The following is a 24,591-nucleotide window of genomic DNA, read 5'->3' on the forward strand; positions in this document are numbered from 1 at the left end:
TCTCCTAGTTTTATTCATTATTTTTACAAAATCAGCCGTCCTGACAAATAAAAAGGTTGGGAACTGCTGTTCAACAGAATTCGATCATACGAGGTGTGATCAAAAAATAAGGTGAATAATTTTTAATTAGAAAAAGTAATAAGGTTACATAACATTTGATTTAATCTCCTAATCTCCTTCAAAGTAGTATGCTTGGTGAGCAATACACTTATTTAAAAGTTGTCTCAATGATTGGAAGCATTTCTGGAAGGCATCTTTCGGAAGGACTTTCAGCTGCTCTGTCATGGTCCTCTCAATGTCAACCATGGTGTCAAAACGTTTTCCTTCAAGCAGTTTTAATTTTTGGGAAGAACCTGAAATCCTGTGGTGCTAAATCTGGTGAATATGGTGGATATGGACCGACAGGAAATTTTTGCGGCTAAAAACTCGCGAAATGCCATCTTCCTTCGGTTCACCACTCAAAAGTCTGGGAACAAATTTTGCCCTCATTTGTCTCATTTGCAATTCATCAGTTAAAATGTTTTGAATGGAACCGTATGAGATGTTAAGATCTTCTAGTAGCTCTTCGATAGTCATTCATCTGTTTGAACGAAACATTGTTTCCAGTTTTTGCACATTTTCTTCTGTTTTTGAGGTTACTAGACGTCCAGTACGCTACTCAGCTTCAAGAGTCTCATTTCCGTTTTTAAATTTGTCATACCACTTGTATGCAGTCTTCAGAGTTGCCACATTATCGCCGTGCAAAAATTTTAGCATTTTCTCAGCTCTTTTCCAACTTAAAACAAAACTAAATGTCAATATGCTGTTCGAAATCTATGTTGCGCGACATAAACAATATACTCTAGTGGCTCTGGCAGCTGACTAACTACTTCAAACATGTTACAAATTGTCCCTGCTAGTCTTGGATGATCACCCTACTGGACAAATCACAGCATTTGGGTGTAGCTTCAGCAGTTGCTGCTGTAAAAAATCATTCACCATACTTGTTGATCACACCTCGTATGTCTAGCCACACTATTTTGCCAATAATCAGGATTCAGGAGTTAAATTACATGCCGTATTAAGTTGCTTACATCTATTGAGAATAACAAGAGGAATTTAAGATTAGTTCACATAAAATGGAATGTGAAAGTTTTTTTTTTAATTTTTATACAATCAAATAACTGTACACTAAGAATTTATTTTAAATTGTTCTTCTACATGAAATTAAAACTGAAGCACCAATTGAAATTTTACGGAAAGCTAGATTATCAACTAATTAATAGATAAATATTTGAACCAATCCAATATTATTGTAATAAAAAAGAGAAGGAAATGAGATAAAAGGTAGACTGCAAGCAAAATCACTGGCTAGAAGAAATCGCCCCCCCCCCCCACACAAAAAATACAAGATTTTTCTGCCTTTTAACAAATTTAGCATTATATTTAACAACTGTTTCAAACAAATAAAACATAATACTCAAGATATTTTGTTAAAATAGTATCAATAGAAGTAAAAGATTACCGTTGAAAAAGAAATAATTTGAAAACACTTAAAATGTTAATGCTTTATTAAATTAGTTTGTGATACAAACACTCTGAAGATAATACAGAAATTATCAAAACTAGATTCAGTTTGAATGACAATGAAATTTTGACCATTTAATATACAAATAGTTTACATAAAAATTTTGCTTCATCATTTCCAAACTTAGTAAATGAAAGAACCTCTCAAATTGCATTTATTAGTATTAGAAATTTTATTGGTGCAAATTCTTAAAACTGCATTAGAATGTATGTAATCATAACAAGAATAAATTTGATAAAGGCATTTACATTTTTTGCTACAACAGGGGTTGCATTTGATGAAGTTAATACAATTGAAGTAGAATTTATCAACATTTTTATTGTTCAACATATGTTATAACAACATATAGACAGCAATAAGTCAAACTGTACGAAAATCATAACATAAATATTTCAACATGATTTATACTTTGCAACTATCACCAGTCATACAACATTTGAAAATTCGAGCATTTGGATTAACCAAGATGTACATGTTGGTATAAATCTGAGAATTTCCAAACGAAATTTATACAATAGAGATTCAAATGTTCAACAATATGAATAAAGAGCTCTACCATGCTTAGTTCTCTGGTAAGATTCCTTTTTTAATGAAAACAACAATAATAAGAAAAAAATCTTGAGATTAAATATAGAGATAAAAGTGTGCCAGAGACAAGTATATTGTCACAATATGAATTAATATAGTTTGATAGATCTGAAGAAAACTTCAATATCTTTGCCTGCTGAGAGTTTATGATCAGAATTTCAAGCTCACCCAATGACAAGAACACATGGCACCTGTTGGGGATAAAAATAAAGAACTTTTCAAAAGTATACACACTAAGCATACAATGCAAAACAAAACTAATAAATGTTTATACAACCCCTCAATCTACTTTTTTTAATGCTTGATTTAAAAATACCAAATGATTCAAACTGAACTTTTTTTCTTTTTTTGGCATTGAGTACTGTTCTACACATTGGATGCAAAAATAGTCTAAATCAGGGCTGTATTTGAGGGGTGGGTTTTTAAGGCTCAAACTGTCTACGAATTTTTAAAAATTATTCCAAAAAATGTTATCCAATACTTCTTTTGCTAAAAAATTATAATTACTATGTTATTCTTTTGCATCCCCCCTCCCTCTCTATTTTATTTGAAAAATAAAACTTATTATTGACGAATTCTAAAAATTCAGTGCCTTATGTACAGCATTAATTTTTATTGCTGTTGTTATAAACATCATTTCTTATAAAACAATAGAGCGTCTTTAAAGTTTTGAATATCAAAGGCTAAAAAGCATCAATTCTTTAACTTTGAAAGTGAAACTTTAAATAAGTGTCAAAAAAATATAAATTTAGGAAGTGTTATTTTAACTGCAAGTACACAAGTACATGTTTTTTGAGTTGCTAAAAAGACATCAAATATTTAACAAGGGTGACTATGTATGTAGAGATCAGATTTTTTCCCTTTAATTAATAGTTATGTCATCCTTTATATTTTCTTATGTTAATGCCCTTTGGCAGCTAAAGGTAAAAAAGCCTACTTCAGCAGCTAAATTTCGGGAATAGAATTGTATGACTTAAGCACCATTAACATTTGTGAATGTTTGAAAAATGAAGGGTGGTAATAGAAACAAAAATAAAACTTTTAAAACTATACACTACTATTTGTTTATAGTATTGATGCACATATCTCATTTATAAAATGAGCTACCTCCTTCAAGATTTGCAGTTTTTGGGGGCCTAATCTAACTTGTTTTTGAATGAACATTTTTCTAATTTCTGACCTTTTCTGCAGCTTCCAACATTGCTTTTTTGCCATTTGCCTAGAATCTAATTCGTGATTACCCAAAATGCTGAACTAAGTATTCAATAAGAATGACAATATAAATCACAGATGACAGTTTCCATCCAAAGGATTGGTGTCGTATATCAAATGAATAATGCCGTAGGGAAGAATTATCTACACAATTATCTTTTTGAAAATATAGCAATTATAAATATAGATGTAATAAACCAAGTAATACTGTTTCAATTTGTAAATGTAACATGAAAACGAATTTATTTGTGTAACTAGTTCTGAACCAATGCAGAAGAAACACAAGAAAGTAAGGTCTAGTCAGGCAGGCAAAGAAAACATCTTACCTTAAGTTTCTGAAGTTTTTGAATGTAACATATGAAGTGTTCAGAGCAGGGCTTGAAAAATCTTTAAAATTTTACATGCCCTGCCAGGCATGTTTGTCTAAAAGATACATGCCCAAATTTTTACATGTCCAGTTTTCCTTATTGTATATCAATAAAAGCATTTGAATTTTCCATACAGCATTTATCAGAAAAATTATTTTTATATAAATCATTAAAAAAATAGCTTGAATAAATAGTACATAATAAGCCATCGTTAAATTTAACAAAATTTAAATAATACAGCGGGAAAGATCATTTCCACGCAAACCGGAACAGCAAACTACTATAGCAGTAGGGCTTGAAATAAATTTTGAGCTCCAAGTAAGGATAGGGTAATTTTTCAATAAAATACGAAATAATAAAGTTTTAGGAAAAACTTTTGATCAAAAAATTACATGCCTGGCCAGGCATGTAAGTTTAAAAGATTCATGCCCGATTGGAATTTTTACATACCCTGAGCATGTCGAGCAATATAATTTTCGAGCCCTGGTTCAGAGTTAAAATGGATCAAGTCAAGGAACAACTTTGGCTCTGTAAATAAAATAAGAGCCCAAACTGCTTTCTGTTCAATGGTGTGTTCAGTGCTAAAATGGATCAAGTCTTTGATGGACTTAATCCACTTTACTCAGAACATCTAATACGTTAAAATTTGGAAAAGGCATACTTTTAATTTTCCCAAAAATTCCAGGCCCAAGATGCAGCTCACCAAAGTTGACAACTTGGGTCCCATTTCTCGCTGCTGATTTTCAACAAAATTTGCTGCTCTAAAAACCATGTGTACCATTTGGAAACATGAGTTCATTTTTTCTTGCAAAAGCCGTTTCAGGGGAAAAGATCTTGACTTTATCTGCTGTTGATCAGTCTAATTGAGTACTACATTATCTGAAAAGGAGAGCTTACACTCAAGTTTAACAGGTTTCAGAGGTATTTGAAAAATAATGGTTTTGGAAGAACGTATATATGTGAAAATAGACTTGAAAAATCAAACTTTTCTTCAGTTGCAAGTGGTCAAAAGACGCTTTTAATTTAATTATGTAGCCAGACTTCCATTTTTTGTTGCCACTTTATTTAGGATTTTTGTTTTAGAGAGAACAATAAGGTCAGGAGAGTGGTTGAATCAAAATGAAGTAAATTCAAAGCAGAGAATTTTATTTATATTTTATTTATTATTATTTATATATATATATATATATTTTTTTAATGACACGAATGCATATTGATGCATTAAATCTTCATTTTTCCCAATAAAATTATTATTAATTTTAATCTTCAGTAACAATTAAGTAAAATAAAAAAAAAATCCTTTGAACAAAATTTTAAGTTTTAATTTTGTCTTTTGGCAACAGTTAAATAAAATCAAATGTAAAATCTTCATAACATTATCTAGTCCATCTAAAATTAGATTTCTTTGTAAAATCTTGTATAGAAGTTGTTCCTACTTTGAATTTTATTACATATATTATTTTTATTTGTTGAAACAGGAAATTTTATTTTGGAGGGATTTTTTATATTTCTTTGCTGTTATTATTTATCCCTGCTGTTATTAGAAGACACTATACAAACCACATTGAATATACTTGAATTTCTTTGTTTTAAAGTTCAATACACAGCCCTTCTAATCATATGTGGCTTAAATTTTCAAAAAATATATATTTTTTAAAGAGATATGGTTTGGTTCCAAAATGGGAGACTTGGCACTTTATGAGGAAAACATAAATATCTCTGCCAAAATATTGATACTTGACTGTCTCGCTAAATCTATTTAGAAAATTCTAAAATCATTTTTATTTGATTAATGAAATTAATTATTGTAACCTTAAGTGCATATTTAACATATTCAAGCTTTAAAATCTCCAGAACTTGTAAGTTTTCCACCTGTTTCATTCTTTTTTTCTTATGCACTTTTAAATTATTTTTAGAGAATTATTTTTGTAATAAAGTAAAAACAAGAATATTTTCTTCAATTGATTTTTTTTTAAACTAGAACTTAAATGACCAACTTTCTGAAAAGAAATGCTGATAAAGTTAGAAGCTTAGTTATTCAATTTAAAGCAATTTCAAAATATCTATCTTAATTACTGGAGGAGCGAAAAATCTTAATCAAAGATTTCCAAAATGGGAGACAAGGCCCTCAATGGGTTTATTCGTATTCCCCCATTTTTGGCAACTGACATATTGAAAAAAAATCCCTTATATATCAGTGTTTCAAAAATATTAATTGAATAAGATATAAAAAGAATAGTTGAAAATATAATAAAACAGGAAGTCTCACAGTTTGAGTGAACCAACTTAAGTTTTTATATTTTCTCAGGTTTTTCTTTTTTTTTCCAAACATATAGTCTTAAAAATTGTTTACATTTTTGTAAAGGTATATTTGAAGTGATTTAAAACCTGAAATGATCAGAACAGTATGGTTGCCGTAAGAAAATTGATGTTGACATGCAGAAAAGCAGGCTTGTTTAGTTTTGGGGAAATTTCTTTAAAAAGCAACAGGTAAGCTAATTTTCTATCGTTAATTATATTAAAGAAATCATTTTTAAAATTAAAAAAAAAACGTTTTTTTGCAGTGGTACATATGATTTGCTTGTATGTTGGATGAAATATTATTTTTAATGACCACAACAATAATGTGCTTTCATATATTTTCCACTTGTTGGACATATGCCATATTATGTATGTATAATGGAAAATACACATATATAATGGAAAACAAGTGAATTAAAAAGTACCTTTTCTGAGTCTTTTGGTAATATGTAACCTAAATATATTTTGTTATTAAAAAGTATTATTTTTTTAAAACTCTATGCAATAGCTTTTGTCCCTTTTTGAATGCAAGACAAAAATGTTATTCAATGTGTGCCACTAACTCATAGAAAAAGTAAATTATTTTCTTTTGACATCACTGGATGGCTTAAGTGAGAACAGGATAGGGGGTGAGTATAGGGAAAGAGAAGCAGAGAGATCATCACAGAAGTGACATGAAATAAATTACATTCTTTATCTCTTTCAGAAAGCAAAAACAAGTTATGGCCAACGTTAAAGAAATATATATTTTGGAATGTGCCACAACCTGTTGGTTAAAATTCCTTAAGATAGTTTGTGAGTTTATAAAAGCTATAGTTACAGTTAGTACTATTTTCAGGTTTGATTAATTATGCACTTCGAAGCAGCTACATGATCAAAGAATGCTTTAAGATCAGAGATAATACATTAATTAGCTGGTTGCTGAAAGTTGCCTGCATATGTGCAATAAAATAGCTTGTCAGTGACCTGCATACCAGGAAAACAAACCATGTTTTTACATATGTCTCTGAGTTCCAATTTTAAAAATTTGGACCATACAGTTTAACAAACATCAAGCTTGAAACACATAACACTGTAAACATAGTACAGATGGGCATAATAATGAGGTTCATTAAACCAAAACTTAAAAAAAAAACAAAAACAAAAAAAAAAAAAAACAGTTAAATTATATATTTTTTCAATCACTGTAGGGTTTTTAGTTTAAGCAAATATGAAATTTTAAAACATTATGGAAAAATATTTTTGTCAGCTTAAAATGGAGGTAGAACATTTGGCCATGATTCAGAACAAAGTTTAAGCATTACTTCAAGTTGACTGGCATAGAATAATATGACTAGGTTCGTGATCCGTTGACACATCAGCAAGGAACTTTCTTCATAAGAAAAATTTATTGATCTCAGGAGTGACTGCTCCTTAAAACTGGGGATTAGCTCCTTTGGAAGTATATTGTCTGTTAGTAAAAAGAATATATCTAAAAATTTCTGATCACATCATTCTTGAGCTGTTAGTTAGAATTATTATTAGCATAGATACTTTTCAAGAACAACGAAATATTGTAGCTAGATCCCCGATTAAAAAACTTCCAGTAGTAAAAAATTTTCAGGTAGAGTTGAAAAACATTCGTTTTAAACATTAAATGGTTTTTTTTTTTTTTTTGGAAAAAAAATTGTGAAAGGTCTGTTTTCTAAACAAAAAAATATTGAGCATGGCCCGATTTTTAACAAAATATTTTGTGAGATGCCCATTCATCTGATTAAACATCTACTGAAAAGTTTGTTTTTGCAACAAAATATTTTGTGAAAGGTCTCCTCCTTCTAAAAGATCACTTAAATACTGCCAAAGAGATCACTAAAATTTTCCAATTTTTTTAGAAACAGCAACAAATGTTTAATATAATTTTAGGAATTGTAGGATATACAATTTTTTTTAAGGAATTTTAGGAGTAATGCAACCCTTGATAGTATAATATGTGATGATATACTTTTTTAGTATTTTAGTTTCAAACATATTTACTTACCATTCAGAACATATCACTAAAAGTCAACGTTATAAAATATGCTTTATATCACAACATTCTGGCTCATGTACATCAAGCAATGAACAAGGATCACTATCCACAATTCTTTCTGATGCTGATGAGCTATCACTTTCAGTAATTTCGGAAAGTCCTTGGTAATGAAAAGATGGGGTTGACACTGATCGCGGAGACCATTTTCCCGTTGGCAGAATGGAAGGGAATGATGTTTGACAAGATGATTGAACACTTATAGTAGAAAAGGCTAAAATTCAGGAAGTTCAATTGATTAAAATATGCAAATGATTAGGAAAATGAAATAGATTAAAACAAAATAACTTTGTCATAAAACTGTTTCACATGTTTTTGAAACATCATAAAATTGAATTTACAAGAAACTATCCCATGGTTTAAGCAATGTGCAATTAATAAGAGATACATCTGTGCTTTAATACAATGTATAATTGCTCAGCTTTTAAGATAAAAACTCAAAAGATTACTTTCTAAATTTGCATATAGAAATCCTAATCCTGTTTTAATGTATTTACACATGTAAACAGTGAATTTAGAAAAAATCTTCCCATGCACTTCTTTTCAAAACCTGTAAAACAGAACTTTTTTTTCAGTAGATAATGAGTTAGAGGCAATTTTAGAGTGACTGTTATATAAAACTGAAGTATTGTCTGTAAGCATTTAGCTATTACCCCATCATGATACCTGTTGCAAAATGCTGTGCTCATAGAAATCCTTTGGTTGCTGTTCCAGGAATGCTTTTTTGAGTTCCCCAAATTGTCTTCCTGCTTGAACTTCTACAGACACTTATGTTTTATTGGCTGTGTGTGGTTTAGCATTGTCGTGCAACAGGATGACACCACAAGAAAGTTTACAGGGACTTTTTAATTTGATAGCATTCCTGAGCTTTATAAGGTTTTACAATACTGCTGAGCATTGAGCATAGCACTATGCTTCAAAGAATTGACGAGATCAGTTCCTTCCAATTGAAGAACAAAAACAGCGCCTTGCCGGCACTAGTGTGGAGAGGCTTGAATTGATTTGGTAGAGCAACCTCTCCTATAATTCAGACCTGTCCAAAGATGTGACCCCCACATCTTCAGAGAACTCAAAAAGCCACTGTGGAGGCATCAATTTCAAGCAGACGATCAGTTCAAGCAGCAACGGAAGGATGTCTACAAGAATGGGCATTATACAACTGATGTCACAATGGGAAAAATGTATATACAACCCAAATTCAAAATATTAAAAATACAGAACTGTCTAAAAACTTGACAATGCCTCATCTGAAACGAATGCATGCAAATTAAAAGAATGATGCATATTATTTGGGAAGTGATAAAACAATTTTTAAAACTTTGCAGACATTATTTTTACAATTAAAGGGTCAGTAACTCATCTAAAAATTGTGCTGTATATTTATATGGGTCAAAAAATTAGAATAACTAATTCATTCAATGTGAATTTTGCATACTTGTTAACCGAGAGTGTTGCGACTAGAATAAAGCTTGGCTGTCAGAAAGTTTTACATAATTCTTTTGCAGAAAATGGGTCATCAAAGTGATTTTTTCTCAAGGAATGAAATCGTGTATTGCATTAAACAATAATGCAATACACGATTTCATTCCTTGAGAAAAAATCACTTTGATAAATTAAACAATAATGCCGAGAATAAAAACAATTTATCTTGCACAAATGAATGTTTTATAATAAATGGTTTTGAAGATTTTCAAGGAATATAGAACTATCTAACTAAGAGGTAACCAACTAAATGTGTAGTAAAAAGCTTGTAGCAACTGCTAGAGATGAAGGCAATTGAAAGTGAATTGTTTAAAGTAATCGCTTTCAAAATGTTTATTAAATTAATAAGCATAGGAAAAAATCTGGAGTTGTCATGTCCAAATTCACTATACTTGGACAATTACATCAGTTGGATCTCGGTCTCAGAACTCCCGAGTAAACTAAAGATGAATATGAAGCAGAAACGTGCACAACTGTACTGAAGCAAAGAAAAGCTCATCAGGAGACAGCAAGACTAGGGAAGTGTATTATTTTGTGATGAATCTCAGTTTCAAACATCTGTTGAGGAAGGAGTCGATCAGATTTGGTATGTGAAAGACTTTGAGAAATTGTATGTAAGATGATTGTGTAAATTTGCACATTCGTTATGGGATGAGCATGCATGAATTTGCAGGAACAGGACAACTTTGTACCTTCAAACATTGTAAATTCTGCAGTGTATCATTATGTAATGGAATATTACAAAGTTCTCCTTCTGTGAGGATTTATGCAGAAAAATTTATTTTTAAGCAAGATCCCTCTTTTTGTCCTTTTTTGATACAGACTAGTACATGGGTAAATACCAAGCAGAATATAGCAATTTTGGCACTGAACTGGTACTTGTTGGCACTTGTTGCATGGTGGGACATACAATGTCCTACCTCCCACCGTAAAAAATAAAAGTGCAGAATTTTGTTCAAGCTTGAACAACAAATGCTTCAGTTACATAAGGCCATCTGACTTATTCTAAGGCATTTTTTTTTAATTTAAAAAATATTTTAAATATGCATGCCGGAAAGGGTTAAAAATTACAGAAAACATAATAATGTTTTTACATGAAATTGAAAACTTTGGTAGGTTTTAACAATTTCTGACTTGACAGTTGATAAAACATGAAACAACTTTAAATATGAAATGAAATACTTTTTAAAATGTTGAATTCAGTTATTTATCTCCTCCCATCCTATTTTGAATTGTATTTTTTCATACATTAAATTTGACAGAGTTGTGTTTGCGAGTGCAAATCTGCTTCCTCAACAATGATTTTTTTTTCTTTTTTAAATCCTTTTTTTTTTTGTACCCAATGAAGAAAATTTTCAAAATTCTGATAGATGTCATAGATTGCTTCTGATTCCAGGTTTTTAAAAGCAAATTTTAACTGAAGACAATCTCATTTTTGTTCTTTTTGGTTATTTAAAGTGAATCGATGCTTTCGTAAAATTTCCATCAAATGGAAATAAAGAATAATCACTTTCAACTGAGACTCTTTCTGGTGAGTTCTCTCTCTCTCTCCCTCAAGGGAGTATGCTGCAATCATTTGTTACACCCCAACTCTCTCAGATTTGAGAAGGATTAACAGTTTCCTTGGAATTTGCATAGACTAAACAATATTATTCTTGTTGCATCATGTTAGGAGTAATTAGTTTCTCCTCTCAGAGAAGAATAACCAATTTTACTTCTGATAAGCTAGTTTGAATTGTGAAAAAGGTTCTTTTTGTGTCCAGGTTTGCTTTCCCTTTTACAAACCCAGTCACTTACACTTTATGTTTGAACAATATTCATTGATCCCTCTATGCCAAAAGAACACTGGTCATTCTTCATCCTTGTTACATAAGTACAATGCAGTTTATGTAGTATGGTTAAGAGTCCAGAATTAGAAAAAAAAGAGCTCTGTTTGTTTTGTTTAAACTTTTAGGGACAGAAAAAAGTCTTCACAACAAAAGAAACATTGCCTTTTTTTCCTACTAAATATTTCATTATAAATAATTAAAACTTTTTTATGTTTCTTGATTTCAAAAAGTTTAAATTCAGACTAAAGACAAAATGAAACAGGATTTTAAAAGGAGAAAAAAAAAAGTAATATAAACACGCAGGAGTATGATAAATAATCTTAAAAAAAAAACAGAAGTTTCTCAAAAAATATTACCATGTTTTAATCTCATCTGTTTTTTTGCATCTTTCCTTCTATTATTAAACCAGTTGTTCACTACTGGAAGGGTTACAATATCTCGATCTGACAAAGGCCACTCTAAAATGATTTTTGGAATAGAAAAATATTACATACATTATAAAATACACAGATATATAAAACAGCATAGAGCTAACAGTCTAAGATTCCACTAATCTTTACCTACCCTCATCGAGTTTCCAGAAATTGTTACCAAAGATGGAGAGTAAAAGTTGTAAATAAAACGTGAAAGTAAGAATTTCTACCTATTTCACATGAATTAATCAGGGTTGCCGGGTGTTGAAAGGTGCCTAAAAATGAGCAATTTACCCTCATCGAGTTTCCAAAATTTTTTGTCATAAATGAAGAGTAAAAGCTGTAAATAAAACGCTAAAGTAAAGTTGTCTACCTATTTCTGGTCCTAAATCAGGGTTGCCTGGGGCTAAAAAATGCCCAAAAATGAGTAATTTACCCTTACTGAGCTTCCAAAAACTGTCTTAAATGAAGAGTAAAAGTTGTAAAGAAAACGTTAAAGTAAGGTTGCCTACCTGTTGCGTGTGAACTAAACAGGGTTGCCAGGGGCTAAAAGGAGCTCAAAAATAAGTAATTTACCCTCATCCAGATTCCATGTAAGTTATAGAAAATAATGTAGGTAAAAATATTACAAAACTGATGGTATAGTGCTACCCAAGCAAAAGTGGTCTAATCATAGGGTGGTCGACAACCGTATGATTGGACCACTTTTGCTTCGGTAAGCCTATACTACCCTTTTGTAATATTTTTACCTACATTTTTGATATAACTTATGTGGAAATTTGATGAGGGTAAATCATTCATTTTTTGGGCACCTTTTAGCTGCTGACAACCCTGGTTAGGGACCTGAAAAAGGTAGGAAACCTTACTTTCACGTTTTCTTTACAGCTCTTACTCTTCATTTATGACAACTATTTTTGGAAATTCAACAAGGGCAAGTTACTCATTTTTGGGCACTTTTCAGCCTCTGGCAACCCTAATTAGGGAACTGAAAAAGGTAGACAACCTAACTTTAGCATTTTATTTACAGCTTTTACACTTCATTTATGACAATTTCCAGAAACTCCGATGAAGGATAAATTATCTCCTCTTTGAAAACCTTTTATCCCTTGACAACCCTGATTAGGGACTCGATAAAGACAGGCAACCTTGCTTACGCATTTTATTTCTATCTTTTACTGTTCATTTATAACCAAGATTTTCGGAAACTCAATGAGGGTAAATTACTTATTTTTAGGCACCTTTCAACCCATGGCAGCCCTGATTAGTTCACTTGAAAGAGATATTCAAGTTTTATTTACAACTTTTACTCTTCATCTACGGTAACAATTTTAGGAAACTTGATGAGGGTAGCTCAAGCCTAGTGGTATCTCGCCTTATAATATCTTTATTTTTAATATTGTATTGTCACACAAATATTCCTTTAAAATGATGAAGCCATTCAAAATAAAATTATTCCACTTTGTCATGCAAATAACCAAATATGCTGCTCGTAGGGATACTAACTGAACCATTTTTTTTCCTTGAAAAAACATAGAAAATCCTCACTTTTTTTTTTTTTTTTTTAATGTTTTTCTTTTTTATCTCTTAAATACTTAAAGATTGTTATCTAAAATTTCTCTGTATGAGATTTGATTTGTACCTCTCATTTTCAAAGAAATTTCACCCAAAACAGAATGATTTCCTCAGCATGATTTCCTTTATTTGATAACTGTAAAAATTTTAAGGGGATAAATTTTAGAATGATTACAGTTCAAACAATTTTGAAAATCAATTTTAAAATATCATGGAGATAGTTTTCTTTTTTTTCTTTTGACATGAAGAGGAAATATCTCATCTTGTGATAAGAAGTAAGTTACTGCCCTAAAGCCCGTTATAAGGCAAAGTTACATGGAATTTACTGGAAGCCCAGTTATGATGTCCAGAGACTGCAGTTTTGTCCTTATTATGTTTATGTCCCTCATCCTACAATCTGGAATAGTCATTAACTGAGCTGAGAGCAGATGTCCCCTTTATGAAAGTTGAGATTTCCTCAAAACTGGGAGTAAAAATTAATTCAGCATTCCAGTGAAAGTCCTCAAGCAATAGTGCAGTTCAACTCATGGTAAAAGTTTAGATAATAAGCAGTAAGTTACCACCCTTAAGCAAAGGCTAAAACAGCTCAGTTATTATATCCAGAGACTGCACTTTTGTCCTTGTTATGTGCTTATCAATCAGGAATAGTTGATATCAGAGCTGGATACAAATGTCCTCTCATTGAAGCAGAGATACTATTCCAGACTGATGAGCCCATAACAAGGGAGAAATCATTTTCTGGATATCATAACTGGGCTGCCATTGTATTGCATGTAGATCTGTCTTAGTTCAGGCTTATGGGCGGTAACTAAGTGCATATTACCTAAGCTTTTCCCTTCATTTAACAAGTTGAACTGTACCATTGCTTACAAATTCTCACTGGTATGCTAAATTAGTTTTAGCTACCAATTAACAGGTAATCTCAGCTTGAGAGAACATCTGCCTAGAGCTTGGTTATAGACTACTCCAGACTGATGAGTCTAAAACAAGGATGAAATTATTTTTTATTTCAATGTGTTTTTTATTTCAACATGCAAAAGCATAGGCTTTTGCATGTGTTTCTGTACTATATTAAAATTATTCTAGCGAGTGCTTGGTCGCTCATGAACTTTTCTGTTCCCCCAATCACCACATCCAGCTAAATCCTCACCAGGGTTGGTACAGTGGTGATTGGTGCAGTTTAAATAATACTTTTAAAAAAAGAGGTTGGAACTGTGCTGTCTCTGGATGTTATAACTGGGCTGCTAGTATTATATCTTGTGATTCATTATACTTGAAAAATTGCTAACTTAAAAGGGAAAATGTAATGAATTGCACTTGATAGTAAGTAAGGAAATAAACTATTTTGGGACAGAAATAATAACTTTTATGCATAAATTTCAATTTTTTTCATAAAAACACCATACAATAGTGATCATTTAATTAAACTAAACAGAATGCCATGTCTCTGGAATAGAAATTTTGTATTATACAAACCTTAAATTATATATAAAAGTAGCTGCAGAAAAATGAAGGTTTTCCCACTTTTGATAGACAAAATCCAAATTAAATTAAAATGGAAATGTGGAGAAATTACATATCACACAATGAGCGTGTGAACAATTACCTATACAACTAGAACAATAACTAAAATCAGTAGTTTTATTGCAACTGATTTTCACTAATTTAAAAGATGAAAAAAAAAAAAAAACCAAGGTGGTTCAATCTTGGTCCTGTATAAGAAATAAATACCTCTCAAAACATGACAAATTATCACTTAATTAACTTCAAATCTGGAACACTTGGAAGCATAGTGTAATTTTAAAGCATATACAGTCTTTAATAATTAAGACATATTTTTAGTAAACTGCCACTAATTGTTAATAATAGAGCAAGTACGTTAGCAAAAATTTCATATTCGGGATACTTGATCCCTTCGTCTATAGGGATACATGATCCCGGGAATAAAATATCCTTATGGTAATATAAACACAACGAAAACATTCAAAACCATGTCAACGCAATAAAACTTATCATAGTATGAGTAATAGATTTAAACAATCACTGCAGTAAATCTGCTGAATAATTAAATTATCAGTTTGCACTTGTAACCAAACTCAGGGTTTTTATTTATAGATAACACCTCAAACATCTATATATAAACTATCTCTACTGATGAATTATGTTCTGACAAGTCAAATGAGCTTGAACAAGTTAAAATAGATGTCAAATCCTTGTTTTAATGAAAAAATGATTTTACTATAGTTTTGCAATGAAAAAGACAGTTGCTCATTAGAATGTCAAATAAAATGCAAAGTTGGATTTTCAGAGTTTGAAATAAGTTTTTTAAAAGGTAATATGCTTAATTTATCTATTTTTGCTGAGAAATTGACAAAAGTGTAGTAGATGAGAATGAATGTGTTGAGTTGTCGTATTCAGTTAGGTTGAGCAGAACTTTAAGAACTACAACAAACGAATTGTTTGCATTTGACTTTTCAGGTTTTGAAAACATATGCAAGGCTTTCTTTTCTTTAAATAAGTAACATTTTTCTTCTCTCTTTTTTTAAATTAATTCAATTGTTAAAACTCTTTTAATTTTATAATTGCAAGACAAGAAGCAAATAAGTTGATTTTTGTACTTATCAGTGTATTTTTCTTTTTTTTTTCTTTTAATATTATTTGTTGCAATTTCTGCTTCGTTACGCTACTTTTTAAAAAAAATATTAATTTTATTTATAAAAATATATTGTTCCTAGCTGGGTTGGAGAATTAGTAGCTGATCAAAAGCATCATAAATTCATTGAAGTTGTGTACTTTTTTTTTTATATATATAAATTTCCTAGTGGAATTTGAAACACTGTATTAAATATAATTAAAACAATGTTATTTTTATGTTCACATTATTATCATTTAAGGAAAAAAATTAGAAATATTGTTATTTTCTTCAAAACATAATGTAGAAAAAAAATGTATAGGTAAATTGCTGATCTAATGAAAAGTATATGTTTTCTCGGTGGGATCAAGCATCTCCCATGCAGGGATCATAAATAATGGGTTCTCTAAAACCCCTAACTTTTTACACGGACCATTGGGAAATAATTTCCATTGAAAAATAATTCCAACTCAAAAAATTTGAAGAATTTGTGACCAGAACTCAAGGAGATATTGGAACTTATCGCCTTTCAGAAGAATGACAAGTTGCGGGATTAAGAAAATAAAATATTTATATTTTTCATAAATATAATTTCTATTCAAAATACTTATTACTGTTATTGAAAAATAAATTCAAATGTTATACTATGATACATTAAAAATACACTACAAAAGCTCGTACAGTTTCAAAAAACACTATGCACGCATAAAATTTTGAACCATTGTTAACTGCTACATTTGCTCCTAAAAAGTGTTATTGATTGAGAGTGTTAAGTGGCTTAAGTCACAAAATGCTGTGTTTCATATCTCTGAATATTTGTTGTACTAATGTCAATATTTTTATGTTATAAAGATTTTTCAATTAAGATTATTTCCCTAAATATAAGTTGAGAGACCTAGGCTCTGTATAAAAAGTTATATTTGATATTTTATTGCTAATTTTCTCTTTTTCACTTTAAACTTTCAATATCTTAACACTGTACCTTATTTTGACCATTTTTGTAACTGAAAGTACGCATCTAGGACTACTTGTTATGAAAATAAAAGTCTTACAGGCTAAAAGGGACATGCTCTGTATAGTATATATATATATATATATATATATATATATATATATATATATATATATATATATATATATATATATATATATATATATATATATAAAGTGAAAAATATTGAAAAGACCATGCCAAAAGCCCATAGATGCCCAACGCAACAGAATTAAAAAGCGAATTAAAAATAAAAAATATGCATTAATTACAAGATAATTATAAAAAAAGCAAAAATATTGAAAAGATCTATGTTGCATATACTGGAGTTTAGACACTCTTTTTTTAGTTCATAGTTAAATTTTTTGGTCTTTTAACCATATTTATTGAATCCTCCACGGCTGATGAGCTCTGAATTCATGCTTTGTTTTTTCCTATTAAATAGCTGCCAGCAATTTTCCTTTTTATCATCATTATTTTTTACATTAAATTGTTTAATATTTGGCATTTGGCTTGCATATTATATATATATATATATATATATATATATATATATATATATATATATATGCAATCACTTGGAATGTCAAGTGACATAGGTTTCTGTAAGAAAAGTCACCAATAGAGTTGAAAAACAAACTCTATTATTTCATCTGAAACAATTGGGAGCGTAGATGATGTAATCAATCAAGTTATTAATTCAAAAAAGAAAAAGAAAATGGTTATATATTAAAGAAAATATGTTACATGCAGAAAGAATTTTATATAGAAAAAAAAAAAAAACAATAGTTGCTGAGAATGCAATGAATAGAAGATTGGTTGAAAATGCACATACCACATTTTTCGGCAGCTTTATTGCACTGTTCAACAATTAATTCTCGAACTTGGGTATCGGGATAAGGATCTTGTTCATAAAATTTCTCCAAAACAGCAAGATGAGAGCCTTTAAATGTGAATCTTTCACGCTTTAAGGGTATCAGATCGCCATTTTCAGAAACCATTCTTTTAACTCCTGAACTAGGACACATTTGGGCTATTAAGAAATCAATTGAAGAAAATTAACATAGAACAACTGGATTATAGCTAATAAATTTATTAATCAAAAAGGTTCTTAACAAATGCGAAATTAAACACACTGATAAGTAAAAAATTACATTGATTTGTACCAGCGTTTCTCTACCTGAAGTATAATAGATTCAGAGGTTAATTTCTGGGATAGAATATACTAAAGTATTAGTAACCAGCCATCTTTGATAACCAGCTCATTTTCTCTACATTTTTATTTCACTTCAGAAAATTTCGCGTTTGGCTGAGACAGAATTTTCTCAAGATGAGGGAATTCAAAAGAACATATTTTACAGTCAAAAATATTGCGGTCTCACCCCTTAATCTCGATCCATTTTGTGAAAAAATGCATCAGCTAAAATTTTAGCTCATTTAAACAATATTTAAAGGTAGCCATGAAAAGGACAGAGAATTGTCTATGGCTGTGATGATGGCAGTATTTGCTGCTACTGTTACACCATGCAACAAAAAAATAACTTTTTGTCTGCATCCTGGTTTAAAATATTCAATTCCTACTAATTTTAGGTCGAGAAAAACGAATATGGATTTTTTTTTATAATTAGCTCTTGTTTTCAAGATACATAAAAGCTCAGTGGAGAAAGACACACAGCAACCACACATTGATTTACAGGTAATGTTAAAATGGAAAAAAACATCCAGTGCAATAAATGTTATTAAATAGGTCCTGTTTTATTTAACAATGCTTTTTTGGGGGGGAAAGCAGTGGTTGCTTTTGGTTTATTGCTGTAAAAGCTTCATTTTCGGTTGCTTTTTGTATGTCAAAGAAGGACCATCTCTTGTAATAGTTCAGCAGCACTTGGTGAGCATTTACACAGCCTAATGAACTTGATATCTGCATTAAATTATAAAGATATCTTAGTGAAACTTTTCCTCATGCTCACTGCTCATAGCTTTAGTTTTTAAACAAAATATCCTGGAAGAAGTGAACAAAATCAAGTTTCAGAGATAGATCATTCATCAATGGTCACGGAACTTCCATAGGGATTGTTTGACCAACTGTTTTTAGTCCTCGTTTTCTCTGCTGCTTAGAAATACTTGTAACATACCCTTAAAGGCTACTTGGGTGATTTTTGGTGGGTGATTTTTTTTTTCTCCCCTCGCATTTTTTTCCCAAAACATTTTCATAATTACACATATTTGAACGGCCGTTAAAAATTCTCTCTTTAAGTTTAGCTTCAATATATCTTGGAAATTTCCCTCTAAGGTATTGAAAATCGTCTAGCTTTCAGGAAGTTCATTATCCCCAACAGAATGAGCATGGGTGGAAGCAGAAATGGGTGGAATCTAACCAAAACTCTAAATTTTGGCTGATTTTGGGCATTTCTCTTCCCAGAATTTAAATTTCTTGTAGTCCATTTCGGTTTTCATATAGTGAGATTTTTTACCCCAACTTAGGGTCGAAGTTTAGAGGAGAGTCAGTCCCATGGGGGGGGGGGGGATATTTCGATCTGCCAGGAAAAAGGAACATTAGTGAGAATTCACTATCCTAGTTGGCACTGTATCTTGAAAACTAGAGCTAATCTCAACTTTTTTGGTGATTTTCGTGTTTAGCGAGGCAGAATACTTTGGAAATAGCTGTTTTTGAGCCAGATGCATTTTTGGTGTTGACTAGTGTTATGAATGACAAACTTTATAAAAAAATTACAAATAAATTTAAAATGTCAAAGAGTAAGATTTCTGAAAGTTTTATAAAAATCTGAGATGCTGTAGTTAAATTCTTCGTTGATTTAATATGGAAATGACCGCCAAAATAAAAAAGGAAAAAAAATATATTAACTTGAAAGACAACCAATTTCACTTTATTATAATATTTTTTGTTTAATTTGATTTCATCTGGCTTCACATTGTTATTTAACTATTATTTGCTAGTTTTTGCAGAGTAAGGGGGTTTGCGTGTTAAAACTCTCAAATTCCCTAATCCATATTCTCAGTCTTAGTATGCAGCAAATTCGAGGGAAAAAAAAACTTCTAAACAAATACTTACCCAGTTTTAAAGGATTGTTTTTGCAGGTTAAGTACCACATAAAGAACACATTCTTGGTGCGATCAGGCATGTCTTGAATATCTCCGCGAAAAAAGCGACTAACATATGGCTGGCTCATTTTTGTCATCTCCGCTATTAAAGTCTGTTTTATATTATAAGCCATCACAAAATTTCTAATTTCTGCAAGAACAGCCATATCACCTTTTCTGAAAAGAAAAATGTAAAAAAATGAAAATAAATGAGGTACATGAAGCTAAATTGTAACTTATAAATCACTAAATATAAAATACACCTAAGTTATAAAATAATTCTGTGCAATTTAAATACTACTACATCTGCTCAAGTATTTTGTACACATACTGGAGAAAATTCTAAAAAAAAAAATGTGAACAGCATTGCATAGCTTTAAATATTGGCCGACTTTTATTAACAGTAAAATCATTTTAAAAAGGATAATAACCTTTAATACTATGCATTATGGTCAACATACAATTTAAAAAATGTGCTGGGGATAGAAGTCGAAGTACTAGTGTTTCAAAATGTAGTAATGGTATCTAGATCAGTGACTCATGTTTATCATTTGAACAATTTTGTACAGTTAAAGAAACTTTGAGATCAAGTCTAGCAAATATACAAGATGGGACCACCTTTATATTCGGAAGCAATAGGGGGAGATAGGCACATTGATCCGCTTCACTACTTTTCATTTTTTATCTCATCAAAAAATTAAATGAGCAGTTTAATTTTCCACCAAAAAACATTTTTTGCCATCTCAGAGTTTTTTGAAAATGTTCAAGCCATTAACTTCTTTTAAATTAATTATTTAATAGAAATCTGGAAGAGGACCAATGTGCCCTGAGCTCGTTGGTCTGCATTTCAAAAAGAACTTCTATAACAATTTTAATGACAAATATTATCCAATATTGTAACTAACTTTGTTCTTTTGTGTTTAGCATGAAAAAAAAATTTAAAGATCAATATCAACTTTTACTTTCACACTAGGTAACGCTAGAACCATCTAGATTTTCTCAAGAACCAGCACAACTTGGATCTTCATTAACTTCACTATTGCTAATACTAAAATGTTCATTTTCTTATTCTGCTAAAAGTTCTGGTTTTTCGTGAGTTTTCTATAAGTGAACCAACATACCCCGTGCTCTTGGTCTGAAGAAATGCTGTCATATTTTTTTCTTTATGAAAGGAAAATACAGAAACTACAAATAATTATGAGCTAAAAGAACTTACTTTTGGAGCGGAGTTCAATTTATTATTCCATTCTTCATTAAAACTATTTTTTAAAAAAAAACAAAGTCCCAGACTTATGAAAATAACGCAGCACTGAAAAAATGGCGATAAAATTTGTTTTGAAGTAAAATTTGTTCAATATAACCATTATTATTATTGTTAGTACTTTCAAAAAGCGCAGCCCACCTGCGTTTTTGGTCAAACACCGGGGTTTTTTCAAGAATAATTTTCTCTTACTTTTTATTTAACCCATTGCACCAAATTACTACTTGGCTGCTTTTACTTTTCACAGAGCTTATATATAATTTTAAATCATGCATCTATTTTTAATCAAGCACATTGTAAAAAATGTTGAAATTAAAGAAAAGATATATAAATTAGAAAATAGTTTAATATTTATGTAAAATATTATCAAAATTCTTTTTTTCTAAAACATGGCTATTTAAGTAGAAAACAATTATTCTATTCAGAAACCAATTTTGCAAGTAACGTTTTGAAAACTGCTCCTTATGATCACGAAATACATTATCTAATAATATATTGTTTGCAGTTTGTTCTCATAACTTATGCTTAGGTTTTAAGATAAGAAGGGTATCGTAAAGCAAAGATGAATAATAAGTATTTTAAAATTCATTGACTCGAGAAGTTGAAAATCAAAATTTTAACAGTATTAAAATTAATGATTATTAATAAATCTTGCATATAATAATATGGGAATATCTTATAAATATTCAGGTATGGGTTACAATTCAAGGAATATTGTGCAGCCATCACACTAGTTTACTACTTTTAACTGAGCATTATTCCCAACAAAGAAAAAAAATATTAAAAAATTTAGACATTTATTTTTTTTAAAAATAATTGTGAAATCATATGCAGTTTTACTTTCTAATACTTTATAAATTGTCTAAAAAAGATGGCAATTTCTGGACTTAGTATTGCTTAATATTTAGTTTGTTTCTGACATAAATGCTCACAATATGCAATAAATTCTGAAAATAACCTGCTTTACCAAGATCAAGGGTTTTTTCCAGTGGGCCCACTCAAAGAAACCAGGACCGGTTTTTTCCGAGCTGGGCCCAATTTGGCGAAACCCAAATAGAACTGTACCATGTGATTTTTGTTACAGGATTTGTAAGACTATATAGGTGCCACTTGTTCATCCTAAAGTAAAATAACAAATATTAATGCTACAAGTATTTAAACTATTGAGATTGGTCCAACGTGCCCCGCAGTCCAACAAGCCCCACCATCTTCCCTAATTGATGGCACAATTGTAACAGCTTGAGAGGATGAGCACCATCTTGCAGGAAGGATTATTGACCATGAAAAAGCATTATTTGTCGTGTGGGATTCGGCGAATTTTTTATTTTTTTTCTCTCTCTTTTTACAATTTTTGACAGCATTTTTCCTGTTCAACATTTCTTTGCTGTTGTGGAAATGAGGTATAGAGGGAGTATGGGCTTGTTGGACCGGTCTCAACCATTTCAATATTATCAATATTTTTTATTTTTAATTATGGCTAAAACATAACACCTATATTCCTACAAATATTATAATGAAGTCACATGGTACAGTCATATTGGACAAAATTTATTTCAGAAAGTGTTACTTCAGCAAAGCAGGGTAATTTTCAGAAGTCTGAAAATTTGTTTTGAAAATTTTCATCAAGATTGGAGCAATAAAATGCATTATCTCAAAAATTAACTTTTTTGGTTTAAAATCATAGTTTGTGACTTCTTTGAATTTTATTTAAAAATCAAAAAGTCAGAATTTTTTTAATTTAAATCGGCTTTTTTTTTAAGCTTCAAAAACCGTAGGTATTAATTACTTTATACAGATGAACTTAATATATTTCATACTATAGATGAAAAAGCAATTTTTTAACTATTTTCATTTCGTGGTAGTGTAGCTATTTTATAATATAGGTATAAGTCAACCAGTTTTAATACAAATGCATGATTCAAATTGAATTTAACATCCCCCCCCCCCCAGCTACAACAACCAATCCCTCAACTATAATTCTAGGATGCAGAGGTACCAGTACTTCCTTGAATTATAGTTTTTCATACTTTTTAGAATAAAAAAACTTAAAATTTGGTAGTTTTCTATGTTTATAAGCTTAGAGTCAACAAAAGTCCTAAAATTTGTTCAATTGGGATAAATAAGGCAAAAAACCTTGATTAAAAAGCAATCTGAACTAATGAACAAATTTAGCTTACTTTTAAATTAAGAAATTTTTTCTAAATATTCAATATTTTTTTAAGGTTTAAAATATATATGTTATAATGCTCACATAAAAGATGTGATTTTGTTTTACACTTTGCTAAGATAATTTTTGCTTAGATAAGGTTTCCATCATCATTAACGTTTTTAGTGTAAAATAATGTGTTGAACAATTACTTTTTATAACAGATTAGTCATGGTGTTTTAGATAAACTGCAAATTTTATTTTGTTCGGAATGAACAAATTTAGCTTACTTTTAAATTAAGAAATTTTTCTAAATATTCAATATTTTTTTAAGTTTTACACTTTGCTAAGATAATTTTTGCTTGATAAGGTTTCCATCATCATTAACGTTTTTAGTGTAAAATAATGTGTTGAACAATTACTTTTTATAACAGATTAGTCATGGTGTTTTAGATAAACTGCAAATTTTTATTTTGTTCGGAATGAACAAATTTAGCTTACTTTTAAATTAAAAATTTTTTCTAAATATTCAATATTTTTTTTAAGTTTTACACTTTGCTAAGATAATTTTTGCTTAGATAAGGTTTCCATCATCATTAACGTTTTTAGTGTAAAATAATGTGTTGAACAATTACTTTTTATAACAGATTAGTCATGGTGTTTTAGATAAACTGCAAATTTTTATTTTGTTCCGAATTAATTTTGGACTAAAAGCATTATTGCGAGAGCTTGAAAATCTGTTGCACACAGATAGAGGGATCTATGAAGTTTCGCCAGTTGAAATTAACATTATAAAATGCAGTATAGTTAAATTTAGAGCAGCACATTCTAAAATTGCAAAATTAACTGATAAAAATAAAATCAATTGATTTTAATCAATGATTTTGTTAAAAAATCATTTGATTAAAATCAAATGACTTAAATCAAGGTTTTTTTTTTAAATCACTTTATTTAAATCATGATTTTAATCTTGATTTAAATCAAGCTGATTTAAATCAACAAACCCTGTTTAAAATTAAATGTAATTTCTTTATTTTTTGTCAAAATTAAGAAAAGAGCATTTTT

The 24,591-nt window shown here is 30.0% G+C and overlaps 1 protein-coding gene across 1 annotated transcript in view; it reads right to left on the reverse strand.

The window, feature by feature from the left end:
• Positions 1-1,551: 1,551 nt before the first annotated feature.
• The window catches only part of LOC129218494 (homeobox-containing protein 1-like), a 49,484-nt gene continuing 26,444 nt past the window's right edge, over positions 1,552-24,591 (reverse strand). Inside the window, exons 2-6 of the mRNA XM_054852780.1 lie at positions 20,091-20,296; positions 17,856-18,053; positions 11,769-11,870; positions 8,054-8,315; positions 1,552-2,346 (exon numbers count right to left, since the gene is read on the reverse strand). Of these exons, the coding sequence (XP_054708755.1) occupies positions 8,083-8,315; positions 11,769-11,870; positions 17,856-18,053; positions 20,091-20,296 (739 nt within the window). The 3' untranslated portion in view covers positions 1,552-2,346; positions 8,054-8,082. The remainder of the gene's footprint in view (positions 2,347-8,053; positions 8,316-11,768; positions 11,871-17,855; positions 18,054-20,090; positions 20,297-24,591) is intronic.

This window comes from Uloborus diversus, chromosome 3, assembly GCF_026930045.1.
Source record: "Uloborus diversus isolate 005 chromosome 3, Udiv.v.3.1, whole genome shotgun sequence".
NCBI classification, from domain to species: Eukaryota; Metazoa; Arthropoda; class Arachnida; order Araneae; family Uloboridae; genus Uloborus; species Uloborus diversus.